This window comes from Lonchura striata, chromosome 2, assembly GCF_046129695.1.
Source record: "Lonchura striata isolate bLonStr1 chromosome 2, bLonStr1.mat, whole genome shotgun sequence".
Lineage (NCBI taxonomy): Eukaryota > Metazoa > Chordata > Aves > Passeriformes > Estrildidae > Lonchura > Lonchura striata.
The window spans coordinates 38,740,522-38,764,103 of NC_134604.1; the positions used below are offsets into that span (position 1 = coordinate 38,740,522).

The 23,582-nt window shown below is 42.0% G+C and overlaps 1 protein-coding gene across 8 annotated transcripts in view; it reads left to right on the forward strand.

Moving 5' to 3' along the window:
- Positions 1-23,582, forward strand: part of FAT3 (FAT atypical cadherin 3) — a 396,477-nt gene that overhangs the window by 365,332 nt on the left and 7,563 nt on the right. For 4 of the 8 annotated variants that reach the window (XM_021544996.2, XM_021544998.2, XM_021544993.3 and 1 more), the window contains 5 exons: positions 3,050-3,518; positions 12,597-12,750; positions 14,479-15,134; positions 17,817-17,930; positions 21,282-21,341. In XM_021544996.2, the coding sequence (XP_021400671.2) occupies positions 3,050-3,518; positions 12,597-12,750; positions 14,479-15,134; positions 17,817-17,930; positions 21,282-21,341 (1,453 nt within the window). Of the gene's footprint in view, positions 1-3,049; positions 3,519-12,596; positions 12,751-14,478; positions 15,135-17,816; positions 17,931-21,281; positions 21,342-23,462; positions 23,539-23,582 lie in introns of all 8 variants that reach the window. The other 4 variants (XM_021545001.3, XM_021545002.3, XM_021545003.3 and 1 more) reach the window with 3 other exon arrangements.

Sequence of the window (23,582 nt, forward strand, 5' to 3'; positions counted from 1 at the left end):
GCCCTTTGCAGCATCTGCTCCTTGCCAGCTCTTTGTGTTCTCCCTACTCTTTCTCAAGGTCCAGCAGGGGACCAATACTTCCTCCCAGCCTCCCTACAGCAGGGCCTGTGACCATCTGATTAATGAAAGTGCTTTTATGGTCCCATTGCTAGGGGTATCTGGGCACGTCATGGAGTCTTTAATGTATGTATCTGTAAAGCAGTGGTGTGAGGTAGGGAAATTACGTTACCCCTGTTTTACTGATGGAGACCTGAAACTAATGGCTTGCTTGAGACCTCAGAGGAAGAATGTTTCAGAGTGTGGATTCCCATACAGATCTGTCATGTCTTAGGCTAGTACTGTAAGCATCAGACCATCCTTTCCATCTTTCACCCTAGTTAGAGGTTACTCTTGTTTCTTCAATAACAGGAAGGAAACTTAACCCTTCAGACAATATATATTTACTGTGTATGTCAGATCATCTGCTGGTAAAAAGAAATAAAAGTGGATGAGAAAGATGTATAAAACATATTTTAATGGCAAATCTTTTAGATCATAGTTTCCCGTATACAAATGGTGTAATATTTATCCCAGGTGCTCAAATGTGGTGTTGTATTTATAAAGATAATTGGAAAAACATGTTCTGTGAGTAAGAGGAATAGAAATGCAGACAGTAGGTCCTTCAGGGCATAAGTAGTCATAGGGGAGGTATATGTATATTATACATAATCAGTAGAAGAGTTTCCATAGGAAAAAACCTTTTGAGTAAGCAGCAAGGTATCTGCTTATCCAGTGATGGCTGTTTTTCAAAGTGTAATATGTTGGCATGCATTTTTCTGTTTGATTTGTATTCCTGGTGAGACAGACCACACTTTCTGAGCAGCACCTTCAATGTTCATGGACTGTTTTGTTGCACAGGGAGGAAAGAAACTATTGCTCCATCTCTGGAGAGAAAAAATTCTCTGCTTATCAGGGCATCTTGTTTACCAAGATTCCTCCTGAGAATATGCTTTAACAGACCCAATTTCAATCTACAGAAACTGTTTACAGCTGAGTTTTGAGTCCTTTAAGAAAATGTTTTTTAATGAAAAATGATCCGGACTCATTATTCTATGCATCCATTAGTCTTATTTGATTGAGCTGTAGGAGTATCAAGCAATCCCTTAAGCACATATTCCAGTCATAGATCTGATTTCTTCTCAGTTTCATTACATCCTACAGATCAGAGATTGCAAAACAGCCAGTTCTTCATATCAGGGGCTAATTCTAGCACCTTCCCTTGGCTCCTTCTAAGTGTATTCACTCCTCTACACCCCCTCATACTGTGCAGAGTAAGTGGGTAGCTGGCATCTGTAGGGAGCTTGCCCCATGCTTAGCACCTCTGTGTCCATGCTGCCAGGCAATCACTGAGCAGAGGACTGGTGTGGTTTATCCCCTGATTGTCCTGTGTGTTTTGGCTTGAGGTCCAGTTCAGAGTCAGCCAGTCAAGAAACCAAGGATTTGCAAAGGAGACGAGATCCAGAGATTCACAGATCTCAAGATTTTACCTTTAGCTTTTCCCTGGGTAGTTTTTTTTGTCAACCTCCAAGGACATAAAATGCTGATAATGGCATGACAGCATGGTCTGCTCCTGTAGATTAACACTTTCCTGTTTACCTTCAAGCCACACCAGGGAACCTGTCTGAGGAGAGTTTGAGCACGCAGTCACATGCCAAAGGATGTCTTCATCTAACATGACTGTTAATGCTAGAAATGGCTAAAAATTGTCAAAGGCAGATGGACACTGCAGCATTCTCACATCTGCATTTGCCATTCAAATTCAGCAAGCCACCAAAGCTCTGTGGGGTTCTTGCACTGACAGCTGTGGAAACTCTGCTCTCACTGGGGGGAGCAGTCAGTCTCTGTAACAGATACACCAGCGAGAGGACAATGTGAGCTGCCTGGAAGGATGAAAAATGACACAGCACCTGAACTTTTCAGGGGGATAAATAATGGGACAGAACTGTCTTGAAATGGGGTTTGCAGAAATAAATACTTCCTAGAGCATGACATGAAAGTAAAATACTTAGAAGAGCTTTCAGAGAACTTGAATCCAATTAATGTGTCATAAGAAATTATTTCCAACCTTGTCAGCCATTTTAAACTTAAATGCCATCTGTTCAAGAAATCTAAAATCTTTGGGTAAACTGCTAATCAGGAAAGCAGAACTTTATATCCATTCCCTCACTCTGTACTTTGCCTGTTCCAGCAGGGTAGCACAGATTTTCTCTTTATGAGGACTTGGGATGGGTGAGGGAGAGGAGGGAGAGTGAGAAATCCCCTACAAACTCTCTAAATCCATGAGTCCGGCATAAATATTAGGAAAGAAAGAAAAATAAGACCCATCTTATGTCATCTGTGAGGTATACACAGGGCAGATTTTGTTGCATCTTTGGGAAATAACTGACTTTTGGTCAATGAGTATCTTACAGTTTAATTAATGATGCTGAACTCGGGATGTTTAGGGGCAAATCTGCACCTTGTTGAGATACTCCTTAAAGTTACAGAAGCACAGGATGTCTGCATGAGCAAAGTACCTAACATCACCAGCTGAAAGTGTGGCCATTGACTTTGCCACAAGCCTCTCAAACACTTAGAGGTGATCTTGTGCCCTGACTATCCTTTTGATAACATCAGCCACTGGGAACGGAATCACAGCTCTTGGACTTGCTGAGAGAGACACAGCTGTTCAACAGCAGAACAAGGGTCCTCAAGTCCATATCCTGTTCAGTAAAACATTTATTATCCAGGTTTTCACCTGTGTCCTGCACCTGTATGATTTTCTGTATTTTTAGTTTTCCTGCAGTAATTGGCTTTGGGCAAATTCGAAGTAAGTTGATATTTTCCACCCTATATTTTTTTGCTCATGATTTGAGGCACAGTTTTTGGCTGTTTTGGTGTCATGTAGGAGAGCACCTTTAACATTGCAGAGACTGTCTAGAAGTTCTCTGTGCTTCCAGATTCCCTGTGAGAGCATATTATGAGACAGCTGAGCGCCTGAAGCAGTTTGATTTCTGTTTTCCTCCTGCAGATTGTCGATGGCAAACTCTGGTTCCAGTTGGATTGTGGAAGTGGCCCAGGAATCCTGGGAATTTCTGGAAGGGCCGTTAATGATGGAAGCTGGCACTCGGTCTTCCTGGAGCTGAACCGCAATTTCACGAGCTTGTCCCTGGACGACAGCTACGTGGAGCGCCGCAAAGCCCCGCTCTACTTCCAGACGCTCAGCACTGACAGCTCCGTCTACTTCGGCGCCCAGGTCCAAGTGGATAACGTCCGCAGCCTGACTGACAAGAGGACAACGCAGGTCCTGAGCGGCTTCCAGGGCTGCCTGGACTCGGTAGTGCTAAATAACAACGAGCTGCCGCTCCAGAACAAGCGCAGCAGCTTCGCAGAAGTGGTTGGCCTGACGGAATTGAAGCTGGGCTGCGTCCTGTATCCCGATGCCTGTGAGAGACATCCCTGCCAGAACGGCGGCACCTGTACTGCCGTGCCATCTGGTGGTAAATGCTTTCATTGCTTTATGGGCTTCCCCCTCCCCGTTTTCCTCTGTAATTTATTGCCAGAGAGGGTTTAATGCAGCAACATGCTTGAAAAATCTCATGAACTCTATAAAACTCTGATAGGTATTGCAAATTGGGTAAAAGCTGTTTGCTCTATAAATAACAGTGAAATGGCGCCCCTTCTTATTGCATTAGTGTTCCAGGCGGAAATTGATTTATTGGCTGTTAGTATAATCCTATTTCTATAGAAACCAATAGAATTACAATTACTGTAATGTTCAGCTGGATTTTTCAGAATCCATTTACAGCATCCTTACAGCATTGAAGGCTGTACACAAAGATGGTGATTTGAAATGTCCATCACAGATGTAACAGCAGTGTTGCCTTACTCTGTTTCCGAAGCTGTCACAAATAATTACTGAGCTGTCCGCAAACACCTTCGTCCTTTTGGAAGTGGATAATTCCATTACATGTCTGCATGGAAAATAGCAAGTTGGGCTCATTATAAACCCCCCTGAACTGTATTTTGCAGCTTTCTCGGAGGCCTGAGTGCTCTAAGGTCCAAGTAATACTATCCAAATTTTATAGGGCATTGATTTAGACTGTGCTTGTGTTGGAGTTTCCTATCCAGCGGTTATGTGGTGGTTTGTGTCATTTGATACCAGTGACTTACTGCAGTGCACAACTTACCAGAACAGTCAGCATGTTAGCAGCAGAAAAGCAAATGGCACACATGTAGAACTGCCTCTTGGGCAGTTCTCTTTCTGCAGTGTAGGAGTTTCCCTTCCAATTCCCCGTACTGTATTAGCACGCAGCATTGAACACATTTTCTGGCAGAATAAAACTTCCTCTGAAAAGGAGGTTGCTCAACAGAGAGGTTTTCTGCAAGTTCAGAGCTTTCCCTCCACTTACTGTCAGTGAGTTTTGGTCATAGTTCTCCAGGGAAGTTCCTGCCTAAACTCTTTATTTTATGGAGCATTTAACCACTATCCTAGGGCTTTCTGCTTTAATGTGTCCATGCAATTCTCTTGCACCCATAGTTATTATTTCTGGTTTTCATTAGTTTAAGCCTGACTCTCATATTTCCTGAGTCCCCTCCACCACACAGATTTTTTAAGCCTAAACTTCAGATTTGTTCAAGGTTGATATGTGGTGAGATCTGAGCAAAACTGTGATAAGTTTCTCAGTTGGGTAGCCCCACTCTTATAAAGTTAAGTCCTGAAAATATGGTTTGTCCATGCTGGGCTGTGTCAGCTAGCATCCCCTCTGGATCTCTGGCTTTGATTTGGCCACTTCTTCTCCCATGCCATCACAAATGATGCATCAGGGATGCTATCAGCTTTGCTGTTGATGGAGAGAAATGGGAGGACAGTTCGCAGGAATGAAGGACAGCCCTGGCAATCCAGGATGTGTTGTGGGGTATGAGGAGAAATGTTGCTGCTTGTGTGTTTGTCCTTAAGCGTCTTTATTTACCAAGGGAAGGAGAGAAAATGAGGGCTGCACAACAAGGGCAAGAGAAAACAATTCTGAGACAGAAGGATGCTACAGCCACTGGAAGAATTGCTAAGTATGATTATTGAAATCCCTAGGAAATATGGCTGTAGTATGTACGGGAACATAAGTATGATGGCTTTGATTCAGAGTCCCTACTTAATAAATGAGATTAACCATTTGTCTCACATCCTAGGAAGCATGAGAACAGTTCCTTCTATTGATTTTATTTGAGTCTATTTACAGTATTGCTCAGCAATCTCATGATGAGTAAATTGAAACCTTTCTAACAGAACTCCTTACAGTAATTCTTTTTTTCCCAGCACCATGTGCATGCCAATTCAAACTGAGGGGAGACACAGCATAAGGGAGAAATAAGCAGCCCTGAAGCTTGGACCCTCTTAGTATTGGGATGGCAAATACCATTTTCAGGTCAACAAAATTTGCTGCTGGAAGGCAGTCACAGAACTGATTTAACTTGCCTATATTCCTGTCTCGGCGAGGGGCATGTGCCCTGCAGGGATGTTTTGGCTGCCTGCCGTCAAAAAATCTGTTTGCTGTTTTTACTGTCTCAGCAGTGTGTGTAAATAAAGGATTGTTATAAAGCCATAATTCCAGTGCAATGGGCCCTGACTGTATGTTGGTGGTTCTACAGCCCAGCCCTTAAGGAGAAGGCATAGGCATTTTTGCTTCCACTAGGCAAAGCAGTTCTGTTCTTGGTGTCCTCCAAATGCCGAAAGGCCACATAATTAAATTCTAAGAGTCCAACAGCATTGCAAGTCTTAGTTGCAGAGCCACAAATTGCAATATGCTTTTAAGAACCATAAACCATTGCACTTGCTGACATAGATGTTAGTAGCTGACTTCAATTTAAAATAGAAAAAAGAAAAACTTCAATTTTTAAAGAATTTTCTTAATCATGAAAATGGCAGCTTTTTTCTTTTTTGATGAGGGGAAGAATGCAAAAATATACCATGCAAAAGTCCTTTTCCCAATCACAGGGCATTCAATAGCATCAGGATCTCTTGACTAATATTTTCTATGATATTATCCTCCTTTTTCAGTTTTTGGAGAATAATGTTCCTTTTCCTAAACAGAGAGTATTTGGCATAAGATTTGTTTTAATAAATATACCCTCTAGTTCAAATTTTACAAAGCAGATTTCATATAATGTTAGCATCCTTGTAGTTATGGACAACCTACAAGGAAATTAGGAGAGAGAAAAAGAAAGCTGAGATTTATAGCTAACTTAAGAAGAAAACAGTCAAGCAAAGGTTACCCAACATTATAACATGAAAGAGTTGCTGGCTACATACCAGAAGTCAAAGAGGACGTGTCTGATTTGCATATGATTTGCATAAATTGCACATCTCTGATACAAACCTCTCTAACAGTATTCCTGTTATAGAGAATCTAAGATTCTGTATTCTATCTCTGTTCCTGAAATCTTCCTTTCAGTAGAAATGCCTACTGCCCTGTTCACCATAAATAAAGAGCTGCCTGAGTTGCCTTTCACTTCATCCTGTGATGATGGGAATAGGGTCATAGCACGGCCCTGTTTGGGGAAGTGCTGTTAGGAGTGTGTCCATGCCGCTGCTGTTAGGGCTTGGATGGATGCATTCCCAGCAGCCTCGCAGTGCCTGGAGCAGGGCAGGGCTGTGCCTAGGCTGCCCGGAGCTCAGGACTCACCACAGAGGTGCTGCCTTAAAGCAGGGCTGGCACAGGGCTAAGCTGACCACAGTGGCTCTTTCTGCCTGGCCTCTGCATATGGAACAGAGCAGAATGGGGATCTCTGCTTTCAAACTCTGGTTTCTGAGCCAGCAGAAAGCAACCATGCCATGGACCTCTGCTTGCTTTCAGGCAGCACTGTTGGCCAGGCGATGTCAGAGGTGCAAGAGGGGGGCTGCGTGTCCAGAGACTCCATGGGGAGATCCAATGCATGCTTAAATAGAGGTTGGCAGAGGGGAATGAGCACTCACTGGATCTGACAGCTCAAGAGACTCATAGCAGAAAGATACATACTCAGTCTTATGACAATTTTCTTGGGAGACAGTGGAAACCACAGCCCTGAAGTATAGGCCACATTCTTCCAGATTTTTCAGTCTCTATCCATAAGTATGGGTCAGTAAAGCTATTTTTAAAGAAAGTTAGCATTTTGAAACCTGATGAACAGCATGACTTTCAGAAACAGCTTGGGTCTTTGAACTGAAATTTCCCAAGAAAACTCAACCAAGTGTTTAAAGTGCGGTTAAGCTGTAAGCTGCTGAATATGAGGTCTTAAAATGGGAAATGTCACACAACCTTAATAATAGTGTGGCACTTCCAGGGCTGCCAATAGTAGATGTATGTTTATCTGCATGAGTAACAGTATGAGCAATCTGAGCAATAGAAAGCTTTACTGTAATCGCATGCAAAGAGTGCACCAAGGTTTTCAACCACAGAGAGCAACCTCATGCTCGTAAACCCTGCAATTATAAGTATAGTTACTTCCTTTTAATTTGATCAGTCCTATATACATCTGGCTTTGATTAAAGTAAATGGCTTATTTGAGTAGGCGATTTTATTTGAACATGAAGCATTTGAGTGGAAATATTTACTGAGTCAAGGACTGTGGGCAGAGTGTGGGGACATAAAGTCATTTTGCTTTCCCCACTCTTCACTTTTCTTCTATTCTTTTTTCTTTTTTTTTTTTCTATGAACAGAGCTAAAATCCAAAGGGAGGAGAAAGTGAAACATGGCACTTGGGTGGTGGGTTTAATACATGCTTTAAATGCTGTTGGCAGCATTATTCACAGCTGGTTTTGAGAATCAGAGAGTTCATAAAAAAGAAATAAGGGAAAAATCACAGAACTGACCTGGTCTTGCTAATGTTCTTGGTCTTGCTTTTTCACACACCCAGCATCCTGTGATGTGAGTATACCAAATGCACATCAATTATTTTTTAAAGCTTTTTTAGAAATTCTAGGGGCGCTTAATCTTTTTAATATCTAATGATTATAGGCATCTGTTCTTGAATTCACATGTAAAACCATGTACATGCCAATCTTTCCAGAAAGCACTGGTTCAGCAAAGACTGAGGCTTATTTTCATACCAACAAGTGGCAGCAGGCAATGATCTGTTGGAAGACAGATAAGTTAAACTGGAGTCTGTATGGCTGAAGAGCACTACTTGAAGGTGGCCTGGTTTGATATAGACCTACCAAAATGCAAATTCTGGGAGAGGTCCTCTTCACCTTCAGTAGTTCTCATCAGTTAACTTGGTGTGTAACACTGTGTGGTCAATGCCAAGAGCCAGGCTGTTTCTGGACATTGAGTTTGTCAGGTCTAGCTGCACAGCAGGGAGAGAAACTACACAGAGAGACAAATGGAAGAGCCAAAGCATGTTAACAGATAAAAGCCAGCCTGTCTTGCATGGGATAGATAGAAATAGGAGCATACACATGTTCAAAAAAAAAAAAAAAATTGGCAGCAGTTCGGAGCATCCTCTTTAATAAAGCCAAGTAAACCTTGGGATAGACAGACATTCAGATGCTCAGGCTGGGAATGCTACCAGCAGAGATGCTTGCTACATAATGACATCCCATCTGCTGATGGCACCGTGCCTGCCTTGTGCTGCTGCCTCCTTCTTAAGTGCCAAGCAAACACAGGTATAGGCAGGGAGCCTGTGTAGTGTCCTGTCTTACTGCATGGTGCTCTTCAGTAAAGTCTGGGGTGAAAAACACCTCTTCCTTTGGATAGGGCTATGCCAAGAGAGCAGTAAGAGCAGCTGTTTGAGTCGCAGCAAGAAGGTGAGATTTAACTATGTAGAGGTGACTCAGATTGATGAAGGAACATGAAAGAAGCCTTATAAAACAACCAATAAGACCAAGACAATGTGTACACCTATGTCTACATCATGTTTCAGGTCATGAATGACGTTTGATGAGAATCTTCTGATCATCATCTCTCCCTGGTGGAAGATGCTAGTCCCAAAGCCATGAGCTGCACGCAGTGAGGGTCCTCAGCATCAGCTGTTGGTCCACAGACCCACTGCTGCTGCTCTGCAGGACTTGTTAATGTAGATACTGCCTAAAAAGGCTGTGTTGTTGTTCGTAGCTTGTTGTTGCTTTTAGATCAGCTGTTGGCACATGCTGCTGTGGCACATGCTGAGAATGTTGTGGTCCCATCCTAGAAGTTTTCCAGTGGGGTTTTCCAGAGCTTCGTGTCTTTTTCCACTGGTCCCCTCTGAAGAAATACAGTGGTGACATCACAAAATTTGCCTTGGAGAGTGCAGATCAACATTTCTAGAAATTAAATATTCATTAATCTTGGAGGAAGCTCAGATGGACTGTATGATCTTAAATGCTGATGAATTTCCAAAACTTCAGTGTTTTCATTGTGAACAGGATCAAGCCCTACGTTATTTAAAAGAGAGTTTTCATCCCGTGCTGAGAGGACAGGACACTGAGCCTTTTCTCATCCTTGAATGTGAGAAGTTTGCTTGTTATTCTTGTTCTAAACCAGAGGGAATAAATGAATGGTACATTAGCAGGATATTAAATTAAAAATGTAATAAAATTCCTTTATTGGACCCAATATGCACTCACAGCCAGAGGGGTTTTCTTCACAATTTTGCCTTTGTCCACAGCCATGTGGCTAAAATATGCAGTAGCCAGCAAAATTACAGCCTCTGCTGGGAGGTTTGGAGAAGGATTGAAAGGTCTGGCAGGTCTTCTGGCTGAGTGCTTTATGCTGTCTACTGAGCCATCATATCAGTTCTTCTCTTCCCTACTCCACGAATTTTGACATATGCTTTGCTGTGTTAGAGACCTCCCGGGTGAATGCTCTGCAGCTCTGAGCACATGTGTCACAGAAAAATCCTGTGTCTTTTGCCAGTGGATTGGACTTGGCAGGTGTATCCAATGAGAGGAAACACCAGTGATAAATATGGTAATTTAATACTGTCTTGTCTTAATGTCTTCTTGATTTCTAACTTTGATCCTTAGACTTAGAATCTATAGTGAATGCTGTAGGCTTCTAATATCTGACGTGTTCCACCATCATTAAATCAAATTGTGTGAAAAATGTAGGCTTTCAGAAGCAGATTTTTATTTTGGTCCTGTTCATACACTGCTGACCATCTGACCCATCTGGTGCATTCAGTTTCATCTCTTCTTAGTATAAAATGCATAAATCCATGTTTCCTTTATAGTTGGTGGTAAAAATACATTTTTAATCAAATCAATAATTCCCAGGTTTTCTATCATGAACAAATGTAAACAGAATACATTACAGAACTTAGAACTTAGCTGGAACAAATACAAGACAAGAAAAGAAAGTGATTCAAAGGCTGTGTCGTACAAATGATTGACACCTGACAACTTGGTTAAAAAGCAACAGAAATTTGGCTTTTAAAATCACTTTAGATTTATGGAGGTTTATAAAATATCAGATAACAAATAGAATAACATATATTCTGCTGTTACATAAGGTGACAGAACTGGTTATGAATAAAGTGGTTTATATTTGAATTGAACATTCTCCTTTTGCTTAAACTCATTGAGACTGTAAAAACCATATAAAATATTAGTGTAAATTTTTGAACTATAGATGTCACTGTTCAGTCATAAAAAGGAAGCACTGAAACAGCGTTATTTATTCATGCTGTGAATTCTACCTACAGTCACAGGTTTGTAGTTCTTCAGACCCAGATCACTGTAGGTCCAAAAAGCTGTTCACATTGTCTGAGTGAGATATTTCTAAGACACAAAAAGAAATAAGCCCACCTTACTGATGCTGACTAAACATGCTTTCTGGGAAACCCAGAAGTTGAATAATTTATCTTCTTAACTCTGTAACCTTGGAAAGTGTGTCTGTCTCCCTTCTTGTAGCAGGAAAGTGAAACAGCATGATATTTGAGTATCTATTTCATTTATCTTCAATTAAATAGTATTGGACTCTTGACTGAGTATGCCAGCAAATCTGGTTCCAAGTTTATTCTCAAAAGCTTGTCCTCATGAAAGAATTCAATTAGAGTAGCTGAACAAGGCAAATTGAACTGTATAGGACATAAAAGATGTGGGATGGGAGTCTTGATGGAGAATTGTTTTTCTTATGCCTCCACTGGGTTTTTCCATACTGTTTCCATGAATTCTTTTCCTTGTAACTGTGCTGGAAATTCCTGCCATGTTTACAGAAAGAGTAACTTTTAAAATAAATATTTGGGTTTTTTTTCCAGATGTATAGATATAGAAAGTTTTTTAAAATATATTTAAGAGGCTCACCACTGAGAGATGATATTTCCACTACATCAGCTTGATTGCCAATAATTTTGACACTGAATTGAGTTGCACTCAACCATTTCAGCTCTAACTGCAGCTGTATTAATGGCAGGAAGGTTCCTTGTTTAGTTGCTTAATATGCTAGATTCCGTAGGTATGTGAACCCCATAACTGGAGCTTGAACCTTTCCTACACATCTGTTTAGGACATTTGGATTATATAAGAAACTTTTTAAAAGATCAGCCAAAGTTTTTTACAGATGTCCAGGAAAATTTTGCTGGTTCAATAGCTGTAACTGAGGAGTCTTCCCCTTCCAGGGACTGCCTTAGCCATCTCATGGCTTTCACAGCCCATGTGTTCCATGCTCTTTTCAATTGAAAAAGCAGTCAAACTTCCATATCCAGTTCACAACTTTAAGAGATGTGCTGCCTCACTGGATTTCTTTGTGACCTTAAACGAAGATTTTATTAATGGCACTGTGCTATATGAACTTGCAAGAAGAGAAAAAGAAAAAAGAGATTTGCCATTTGATATTTGGAGGGTGAACTGATGTGTTTAAAACTTTTTTTTGTTTTGTTTTTTTTTTGTTTTTTTGTTTTTTTGTTTTTTTTGTAAATTTGATGTTGCCCCTGTGTTGGCAAAAATCATAGAAATGGGACTTCAGTCCCCAACAGAGTCCCCTCCCCACATGACTGTTGCTATGTCTGATGAATTGCAGTGAGTGATTAATCAGAATTTGGTAGCACACACTGAACATAATCAGCTCTGATTAGGGCTGGTATTGCCCAGGTCAGCTGGTATTTTGAAGCTTATCGTTTCTGCCTTGATGATGCACTTTATAAAACTGGTGTTTTATTACTGTCACATCCCCCTTGTGTTGTCCTTTTAAAGGGCAGAGATGGAAAAGCTCTCAGCTGATGCATTTGTTCATCGGTGAAGCCCCAAAAGGAGAGTAGACTGCCTCTATCAGTAAACATTTTGAAAAAGTTGGGAAATACATCCTTGATCTAGAATATTTCTTGTTACCTTTCTTAAAAGGTGTTCACAAATTACATTTATTCTTACCTGAATCATGGCAATTAGGATGGTCTGGGGTGCAGCCTCTGGTTGTAGACATGAGCTCTGATTGTCTGGGTATCTCAGATAGACAGACTCTTCAGTAGCATTAGTGTGGACCACATGGACCAACCAGAATGAGTATAAACATTCCCTTGCCCCCACAATACAATTTATTTTTCGGTGCAAAGCAGCCAAATGGGTCCTCTCACTTTTAGACATACTCAGGGGTAGGAGTCTAATTTGCATCTCTCTGTCCCTCACCTCCCAGGGTACCACTGCAGTTGCCTCTCCCAGTTTACAGGAAGGAATTGTGAGTCAGAGATCACAGCCTGCTTCCCAAATCCTTGCCGGAATGGAGGCTCATGTGATCCCATCGGCAACGCTTTCATCTGCAACTGCAAAAATGGCCTGACAGGAGTAACGTAAGTGTCCCTCCCCAGGTGGGCAGTGGGAGCTTTTTGACTCAGTGATGGTGGGCTTTTTGATCAGGCATTTTGTACCAAAAGCTATGATTCACCTCACAAAAAACAACCCAAACTTTAGCCCTTATTCCAAGTCTGAGCTAATGACAGCTGAGAAATCCCTGACACTTGCATGCTCAGAAATGGCTTTTCTGAATTTACCCTCCTAAGCTGTTGATTCAGGATGTTACCGCAAGACAGTTTTCACCTAGGTGTTGCCAGCTTTTTGAACAATCTCGTAAAACCTGTGGAAGCTTCTGGGTAATCTTTGTTTTGAAAATGGATCAATTATTTAGTCACCTTAGCCCTGACATAAAAGGCTAATTTATTGCAGTCATTTTTGTAAATCCCTGCCTTGATCATAAACTTGGTGTAGACACAGAAAATCCTAACCTGCCCATCAACATGCTTTTTTTCACTCATCTGGTTTGTCTACTGTTTGTACTTTTTTCTCTGCATTTTACTATCTCTTGTTCTTTCCAATTCTTCTCTCTCTTAATGGTTCCTGTTCTTTTTTTTTCTCCCACCTCTTAATATTTGTTTTATCTTCCAACCTAAACAATTTTACATAGTCAGTATATTCTCTCCTCTCCTCTCCTCTCCTCTCCTCTCCTCTCCTCTCCTCTCCTCTCCTCTCCTCTCCTCTCCTCTCCTCTCCTCTCCTCTCCTCTCCTCTCCTCTCCTCTCCTCTCCTCTCCTCTCCTCTCCTCTCCTCTCCTCTCCTCTCCTCTCCTCTCCTCTCCTCTCCTCTCCTCTCCTCTCCTCTCCTCTCCTCTCCTCCTCTCCTCTCCTCTCCTCTCCTCTCCTCTCCTCTCCTCTCCTCTCCTCTCCTCTCCTCTCCTCTCCTCTCCTCTCCTCTCCTCTCCTCTCCTCTCCTCTCCTCTCCTCTCCTCTCCTCTCCTCTCCTCTCCTCTCCTCTCCTCTCCTCTCCTCTCCTCTCCTCTCCTCTCCTCTCCTCTCCTCTCCTCTCCTCTCCTCTCCTCTCCTCTCCTCTCCTCTCCTCTCCTCTCCTCTCCTCTCCTCTCCTCTCCTCTCCTCTCCTCTCCTCTCCTCTCCTCTCCTCTCCTCTCCTCTCCTCTCCTCTCCTCTCCTCTCCTCTCCTCTCCTCTCCTCTCCTCTCCTCTCCTCTCCTCTCCTCTCCTCTCCTCTCCTCTCCTCCCCTCCCCTCCCCTCCCCTCCCCTCCCCTCCCCTCCCCTCCCCTCCCCTCCCCTCCCCTCCCCTCCCCTCCCCTCCCCTCTTCTCTTCCTCCTCAAGAAATGCTCTGATGTTTTTGCTAAATGTTTTCTCAACTGTCTTCTCCTTGAATCCCCCTCAAATACTTTGTATTGAAACCCATGGGATAGTCCAAAAACAATATGAAAAAGCAGATTCTCTATTACATTCAGTAGGCCTCATTAGGATCAAGGTGCCTTTTCCTATCAGATGCATTATTTCCTTCTTGATATCTATCAGATGCTTTAAAGTCTTATTTCCTTCTTGATATTTCTATTTTATTGTCTTTAAATACCCATAGAATAGCTGTAGAAAAAATTAAATGCCATTAAATAATATGATAATAATATAATAATTTGCAAAGTACCACAAGATGTCAACTAATGGCACAACTTTGACAAGATGCACAAGCTACACAAGCTGAACTGCTTCTTAGATGTTCTCAAGATTCCAGACTCTCCATTTCTTCTTTTAAGGTGTGAAGAGGACATCAACGAGTGTGAAAGAGAAGAATGTGAAAACGGTGGCTCCTGTGTCAACATCTTTGGTTCATTTCTGTGTAACTGCACCCCTGGCTATGTGGGTCAATACTGTGGTCTTCGCCCTGTGGTGGTTCCCAATATACAAGCTGGACATTCCTATGTTGGCAAGGAGGAGCTGATAGGAATAGCTGTGGTCCTGTTTGTCATATTTGTGTTAATCGTTCTTTTCATCATTTTCCGCAAGAAAGTTTTCAGGAAGAACTATTCCCGCAACAACATCACACTCGTTCAGGATCCAGCTACTGCAGCCCTGCTCAACAAGAGCAATGGCATCCAATTCAAGAACATCAGGAACAGTGGGGACAGCAGAAACATCTACCAAGAGGTTGGGCCTCCACAGGTGCCAGTGAGGCCAATGGCCTATACCCCGTGCTTCCAGAGTGACTCACGGAATAACCTGGACAAGATAGTGGATGGGCTTGGTGTGGAGCACCAGGAGATGACAACGTTTCATCCGGAGTCCCCTCGAATACTGACAGCCAGGAGAGGGGTGGTGGTGTGCAGTGTAGCTCCAAACCTGCCTGCCGTGTCTCCCTGTCGCTCCGATTGTGACTCCATCAGGAAGAGCACATGGGATGCTGGGACAGAAAGTAAGTAGCACTGTGTGCAGGTCTCGTTTTTCCCTGCCAGCAGTAAGGGTTGCCTTCAGGGTGCAGCAGGTACAGTGGCACAGGTACTCTTAGTGCTCCAGCCTAATACATGTGAATTGTTACATTTTTCCAAGAAGTGATCTGGTTTAATTTTGAAAGGTTATAATTAAGCCAGGCATACAAGACTTCTTCTATGCATGAAGTATGACTAAAAGCATTTATTTCACTTGTTCAGAAAGCATATATGAGTAAGTGCTCTTAGCATTTTTCAATGATACAATGCAATCATCTTTCTATTGGAAAAAAACAATTTGTGGCAGAATTCTCAAATGTAGATTCTGTTAGGTTCAAGCTGTTTGTTTCTCAAGGGTGTTAAAAATATTTAAACTTTCTGCAAGAAGCAATCCTGTTTTACATCAGTGAGAAATGAACTAATATTCCTTATTTTCAGTGTCTGTGAAGTGAAGCAGAAAATCACGTATGGCTTAATGTATAGGATCACCTTTTCAGGCCGTTGCATTCCCGTCTGCTTTCAGTATCAGAGTCATCCTGGAATTTTCAATCCCTGTGCTTACCCTATTGTGCTCTGATGCTTCCTCACCTGATAACACAGTGCTCCCTCCATTTCTTGAGTGAGTTGCTGGAGATTACAGCAAACTTCACATCTTCTGTCATGGCAGGAAATACTAGTTTTCTGGGATAGAGTTACAGCCCTGCATCATCTACTCTTGCAAGTCAGACCATGCCATATGGACTGGGAGATGTTTGCTTCACCATATATTATTTTTTTAAAGATGTTTTCTCTTATTAAGGATTTTTCCTAATGCATCTTCCAGTACCTGTTGGAGGGGGCTTACAAGAAGGCTGGAGAGAGACATTTCACAAGGGCCTGTAGTGAGGAATGGCTTTAAACTGAAGAAGGGTAGGTTTAGATTAGCTATTAGGAAGAAATTCTTTACTGTGAGGGTGGTGAGGCACTAAAACAGGTTGCTCAGAGAAGGGATGGATGTCCCATTCCTGGAAGTATTCAAGGCCAGATTGGATGGGGCTCTGAGCAACCTGCTCTAGTGAAAGGTTCCCTGCCCATGGCAGGGAAATTGGAACCAAATAATATTTTAATATCCCTTCCAGCTTGAAGTGTTCTATGATTATATGATCTTCAACTCTGTTGCAACACAGCCTTAACCAAAACTGTCACCAGTCCTGTAGCTGAAAGCAATAGGAACTGAGGAATAGAGAGAGAAATTTAACAACAGGTCAAGAGGACAGCATCATGTTGTGCCAGGGGAGGTTCAAGATGGACATCAGGAAGAATTTTTGCTCTGGAAGAGTGGTCTACCCAGGGAATGGGCTACCCAGGGAGGTGATAAAGTCACCATTCCTGCAAGTGTTCAAGAAATGATTGGGCATGGAACTTAATGCTATGGTTTGGTTGGCATAATGATGTTCAGTCAAAGATTGTCTCGATGATCTTGGCAGTTTTTTCCAGCCTTACAGAGTTTATGACCTGTGCCCTGATATGCACATTTTCATCCAAAGCAGCACACTGGCTAAGGTCATGTAGTGAGAAATTAAATTAATTTCCATTTATTTGGGCTGTATTTCAGGATTGTGTTGTGTCTGACCTTTTAAACTTCAAATATAGTTATGCTGACTTGAAAGCATCATCACGCTAGCCCTCACACATGCTCTGTTCTATATTATCCTGGATGTTTGTGCCACAGGCACTACTGGTACTAGTAGGAATTTCTGCACACCATGAGGCCATACCAGGAATACAAACTTCAGCTGTCATGGAGTGGAAGGCAGTGCAGCTTTGTTACTGCAGCACTCACTTCATCAATTCCATATCCTGCTGCTCAGCAGGAGCAAATCAGCTCTTACCATGTGGAGGTGTGCCATGCTGGGTATAAATACCTACAGCTGGCAGGTAGAGAGAGCTGTACTGTCATGCTGATAGCACCTGACCTTCTTCATTTTTAATTGGTTCAGGTATCTTAGTGCTTACAATGGAGGATAACTTTTTGTGTTCCTGATTATTGCCCATATAATGTGTAGTTGAATGTGTTTATTTATATATAACTTAATTACAGGAGAATTTATACCACAGGTTTCAGTTACATTTCTAAACAGTAGAGTTGTGAGGACTGTATGCCCCTGATGAAAAGCAATGTAAATTGAAGCATAATCTATTATATATCAGTGATGGTACTATTAAAATGTGTTGCAAGGGCCACTGAGATGAATAACAAAATGCACAGTAACTTTACTGAGCATTGAATGAGCCTTTAATGAGGCTCTTAAATTAGGAAATGAACAGTAAAGATAAATGTAACTGTAATCTCTTGTATAAGATGTTTATACCACATTCCTTAAGTCATCATTTTCATTGCTTTTGAGAGGACATGTAATCTAAAAAGACAATATTGAATACAGATGTTTCTTCCTTGATTACAGTGTTGTCAGCCACTTGAAAGACTCCTTGGCCTTCAAACATTTCAAAAGTCTAGGTATCTTCACCAACTGCCTTCTTGATGAAGAGGTCATGTCCTCTGTGTGAAGGAAATAATTTTATTCTGACTCAGATAATAGAAGGCAGGATTAAAATGTGTCCATGGTATAAATAGATACATGTGCATACCTAGAGAGTACCATTTTGCTTTGTCTTTGCTGTCAATGAAGGTAAAGGGGTTGATGACGCTGAAGAAGTGACCTGTTTTTCAGGAAGTAATAAAGGCAGCAACTCTGAAGTACAGTCCCTCAGCTCCTTCCAGTCTGATTCCGGTGATGATAATGGTAAGAAATGATTTCATCTTTATTATGCTGCGGGAAAAGCTATTTATTTCTCTAATATTATTGAAACATTTATGTGACATCTTGAAACCCTTTAACAATGCCAAAAGTAAGAAAGTCGTGGGTTCGAACCCTGACTTTGTGTTCCACTTACTAAATTATACGAACGTAATAAAAATCTTGATGCTTGGGGCTGTTGTATCAGGCCCAAGCTTTACAGCAAATTAGAGGTATGATACAGCACAGTCACATTGCTAAGATATAAGTTGACTAATAGTTTGCAAGTGAAACTGTAGAATTTATATAATTTCCCTTCTGGGAAGAGCATTACTTTCATGTTTCACCAGTGGAATAAAAGGGATTTCTGTGCTATTTGCCAGGTCTCATTCATGGTCCCAAGAAAACTCTGCTGGTGCTCAGGCACAACAATGAGCGGATGAGCCAGTCCCCAGTGTCTTGGCTTCTCCCTGGCAATCACAGCTCAGCAAACAATAGAGCACCATTAAATCCTCCTTTGGTGCATACTCAGTGCCTGCCTCTCATGTCCTGCATCATTATCTCCCTGGGTGACACTGGCAGAGCCATACACAGCCCACTAAAAGGTGCACAGAGTCAGAGCAAACCTTTGTTCCTGCGGCCCACATATGTTGAGCAGTGGGTCTGAGAAAAGTCAAGATGTTTCTGCTGGGGAGGGGTGGTGGATGTCAGGGAAGCCTTGTTCAGACACACAGAAAAAGACTAGCACAAAGGAATCATACTTGGTTTCCTCAGCCACCAGTTAATGAACTGTCTGTAGACTCAGTTCCTCAGTAATGTCATGCAGCTGTTCTCTAGGAACTCAGAAATGTTGGAAAAAGCACTGATAGCAAAGTACACTTGCAGTTCCTTTTGGTCCACTGTTGCTGAAGCATTACAGTTATTTTTGTCAGGCTTCCCAGGGCTTTTCTGCCCCTGCACCAAAAAGACCCCTTTAGCCTTTTTTTAGGATAAGTATTATTTAATAATATGTATTTACATTATAGTTACCTTTTAATAATTATTCAAATGGTCATTTCTTGTACACTGTTACTTTTTATATCTCACAAATTCTAATTAGACATTTGAAACTCCCGATCCTGTCTCCACTGAAATCATTGACACAGTACCCACATAAGCTGGATTGGACCTTGTGTGCCCACTCATTTTTTGTGAAGGCTGCATTTAAAATATGGCCTTTAGAGATAACATTTCTAGTTCAGGGTTCAGACAAATCCATATCTTCAGGGAGAACGAGGGAGGAAACTTAAATCATCTGAGTCATTTGCAGAGATCAATGCAAGACCACACTCTGGTTTGCTTGAAGCAGCAGGGAAGGTTTGCAGTGAAAGAGCCTAAAGGGCAAAGCCAGGCATATAATACTCACATGCCTGTACTTTAGGGCTAATGGATATGCCTCCTGAAGCCATAAATCCTTGCTCTTCTTGTCATCTTAATTCTTTGTACTTCACATACCTGAAAAGGTTAGAAGGTTGTCAGTGGAAACACAACAAATACAGTTCAGCATCCACACTCTTTGATGAGACAGGACAATGGCTTCTTCTCCAAACCCCTTCTCCAAAGCCAAGAGCAATTCTGCTGGGTTCTCAGGCTAGCAGAAGAGACAGGCTTGTGTCACACAGATGTACAAATGGCTATGCTGACACTGACTTGAGAAACTGGGTGCAGCTTCTCATTGGGGAAGTCTATTTTGCAGCAGTCACTGGGATGAATTCTACTGAAAGTGCAGGCAGCTTCTACTCATCCTCTCAAGAGCTCTTGGAGCCTTCTTTTGCTGTGTCAAGGGCTTGTCTTACCATGAAAACTCACATGGAGTAAGATTCTGAAGCTACTTTTTTTCTCTCACCTTATTTCTCCTGCATTTAAATTGTTCAGCTTCCCTAGTCTTTCTGTGAGTAGTTAGCAGTAATTTTTGTAATCCAAAATCTGAGCAATGCTGTATTGGAACATTGACTTGCGCTGAGTTGTGTGGGGTGGGGTTCCCTCTTTTCTGTCAATATGCTCTGCACAACTCCCACCAGAGCTAACCTTTAGTTGCAAAGAAAACTGTGCTGGCCCTTGGTTTTGACCTGGTTTTCACTTTTAGGTTTTTTCCTTCTAATAGTTTATAGCTACTCTCCATCTTTTTTTCCCAGCCATGCAGCACTAACTGCATGGAGCCCCTTATTTTTCTATCATGTTTATTTTGCATTAGCAGTACAAGTCTCCTTTGTATAATTACTGTTGCTGTTGATGGCATAAATATGATGATCATAGAAAAAGAATAGGGGTCCTTTGGCTTATCAAGGCTCTTTTTGCTAAGTCCTCACTGGAACTGAGGAAATTGGATTATCTATGTGATCCCATGTGCAAAATTTAGCAAAAATGTGAAAATATTCAACGTATGTCTGCACTGTTAACACATTTCTTGTGATCTCTAAATCTGTTGGCTGTGTGAAACAAAAAAGTAAGTTTTGCCCCATGTTGCTCCAAGCAATTGGTTTTCTCATAACTAAAGACAAAAGAAAAGGGAAGGATCCACTGCCCTCTCATCCAGAGATTTCCCTTCAGTTTTGATTTTTGGGTTTATTTCATGGTCTCAGAGGTAGGAGTGTTGGATGGTGCAAAATGCAGATCATCTAGAGGACCACACATTATAGGCCTCCACATTAAACAGTTGCACAGTGTATATTAATAATTTCAAGGGAAAAGTATGTTTTGTTGGAACACCTGCAGGGAGTGTACAAAGCATTCGTGAAACTATTTTGTCAAACATGGGTAAAATTTGAACCACAGCTACATAGCTATGTCCTCCTAATTACAGCTGTGCTGTTTAACCTCCCTGAGGTATTGCATGGCATGGCACAGACAGTCAATAAGTAAAACATTCCTCTTAGGAAATAGATTGAGCTTAACACCATTTATGATGGTGTGATGGTCTAAAAGATAATGATCCTTGGAGTACATGGCACCATCTCTGGAGACCTCTAAGCAAGAATGAATTAGAAATTAGTGTCAGACAAGATACTGCTTCAGTTAATTGAATCAGCTGACCAGTCTGCTTGAATTTATGAGGTGATACACATCATCCCATATGCCTTTCTTGAAATGCTGGTTTGGAATTTATCAGCACACTGAAGATATATGGGATTATCTGAAATGAAATGTCCTGCAACCAACTGCATAAATCATGCATTAGTCAGCAGCCTTTTTTTTTTTTTCAATGTCAGTTCTGTCTTTTAAGAGAATTAATTGTGGTAACCTACAATGTGTGTTTTAAATACTAACCTGAAGCTGTCCTTCCCCTCCCTTTATTTTCTGCTTTCCCTCCCCTGCAAGCTTCCATAGTGACTGTCATACAGCTTGTCAACAATGTAGTTGACACTATAGAAAATGAAGGTATTTAAATTTTTTTCTTTCTTGTTATACAACAATGCTTCCTATTTTCATTGTGAAACATTCCAGCAGAACCTCACTAATCTACACTGACCAGCAATCCTGTGGCAGGGATTGGGTTTTGCAGATCAGCATGTTCACCAGCAAACATGAAAATGCCAGAGGAACGTACCACAAAATATCTGTGGGTAACTGGAGGTGGTAGAAAAGGTGTCAAGCCTTCTTCTGTTCAAGTCAATGTTTCTGCTTATTCTCATTGCCTTCAGAGAAAATAATAGACTGATAATGGAGCCATATCACTGAGATGATCCTGGCTGCAGAGACTGGGAAACAGAAGATGACAGAGGAAGTCTGTAAAGTACCCCATGCTGCAGCAGAGCTGGGTTCTGTACCCCAGTGGTATCACACAGAGAGGAGCACAGTGGTGCTTGGCTGGGGGCTGGTTTCTCCCAGGAAGCCCTGCCAAACAGTGGATGTGTGGGCACAGCTCCACGGGTGCCGTGGCTCTTCCGTGGCATTGGTGTGCCCGTTCAACAGAACATGGCAATGTGCTCCAAGGACCCAACACTCACCTCTTCCACTGACCTCCTGGGTAACCTCAGGCATATCATGTTAAAAGTGAACCTGCAATGCGGGGATATCACTGTTTTCTTTTTTCCATAAAGCACTGAGGAAATGTCTTGTTACCATAGATAAACATTACTTTTATTTGTTTTCCAACATTTTTCCTACCCTTGGGCAAATGTCAACTCAGCATCAACTCGGGTTATCAACAAGTCATAAATTTAATTTGTCCTTAGCAAATTTAAGACAGATTTTACATACTTCAGGTAATCTAGTCTGCATAATACATAAAGATGATTAAGTAAATTATTTTTGTGAAACTACTGATTTTTTTTCTTGCGCCAATGTCACAGTAATTTTGGAAAACACTTTTACTCCTAGCTAGTGATGCCACTTGAGTATTTTTTTATAGTACATTTATTGATTTTCTGAAGTGTAAGAGTGCCATTCTTCTGACTATCAAAAAAAAAAAAAAAAAAAAAAAAAGCTAGTCAAGGTTAATTTGAAATAAAGTCCCATTCAAAAAATAAAAAACTAACCTTGAAAAGAAACCACAGGCACTGCAAATGACCTTGCCTTCCTAAGGGAAAGCTTAAGCAAACACACTGTCTCATTATCATCCTTTACACGTCAGAAAAAAAACAGTCTGGCAGTAGTTTAAAGAGACTGTCACTGAAAATGCTTTGCCCACTTCCCAGTTCCTTATATGAAACTTAGGATTGTTAGGATTGTAAGCTCTGCAGCAGAGCTATTGGAAGTGGTGAATAATTAGCCACACTAGAGCTCTGGGCAGAACTGCTGCCATGGAGTCATGGGAGGATGGGGCTCCTGCCCCAGGCACCTGCCCAGGGTTGTGCAAGTCAGCAAATTAGTGAGGTTCTCCTGGATCCTGATGCACACAACTCAGAGGGCCCTGACACATCTCAGGTGCAGTGCCATCACACTGACCCAAATGGAGCAAAATCCACGGTAGAAAGAAGAGAGAAGTGCAGAAGAGAGGTTAGGGCCGGTTCAGACACTGCTGCTAAAGCTGTAGTAGCCCCAGCCCTCCTCACTCCAGGACATGGCAGAGCAAGTGGAGAACTCCTGCCTGGCTATCGAGCTAAGGGAGAAATCACCATCACCACATGCACCATGTGGTGATGAGCAAGCGCAAGTGTGGTCTTAGTAGGTGAAGGGCTGGAGAAGTCTTCTCTGCCCTCGCCTGTGTCTGAGCCACAGAGGTTATGAGCTGTGATGCCATAAAGGTCTGTTTCTCCTGCCAGACCTCCTCCAGCAATGTCATCCAGAGACTTTGCCCGACGACTTCTTGCATGAAGCCAAATAACATGTGGCTGAACAAGAGCATATCCATCTAGAAAACACTGCAGCTTATTCCCCGCTCTTGTCTCACATAAAACCTCCTTCCTTGCTCTCTCCCCCACCCCTACACCCTCTCCATACTGGAATGCCTCCCTCCCCACCAGCTAGCATGGCAGTGCAGGTGGGAGGTGGGTGTGGGGTTGCGGAGCATTGTAGCTGATAGCCCCATTAAATGGCTTTGTATTCTATTCTATTCAGGTTCTTATACCGTGCCCATCACCATGGTATCTGAGCCCAGGTGGGCCCAGATTTGTTTGAACCGGCCCTGAGAATGGTAGATTCTTATTTTTCTGTTTCAAAGTGAACAAATGAGAGAAA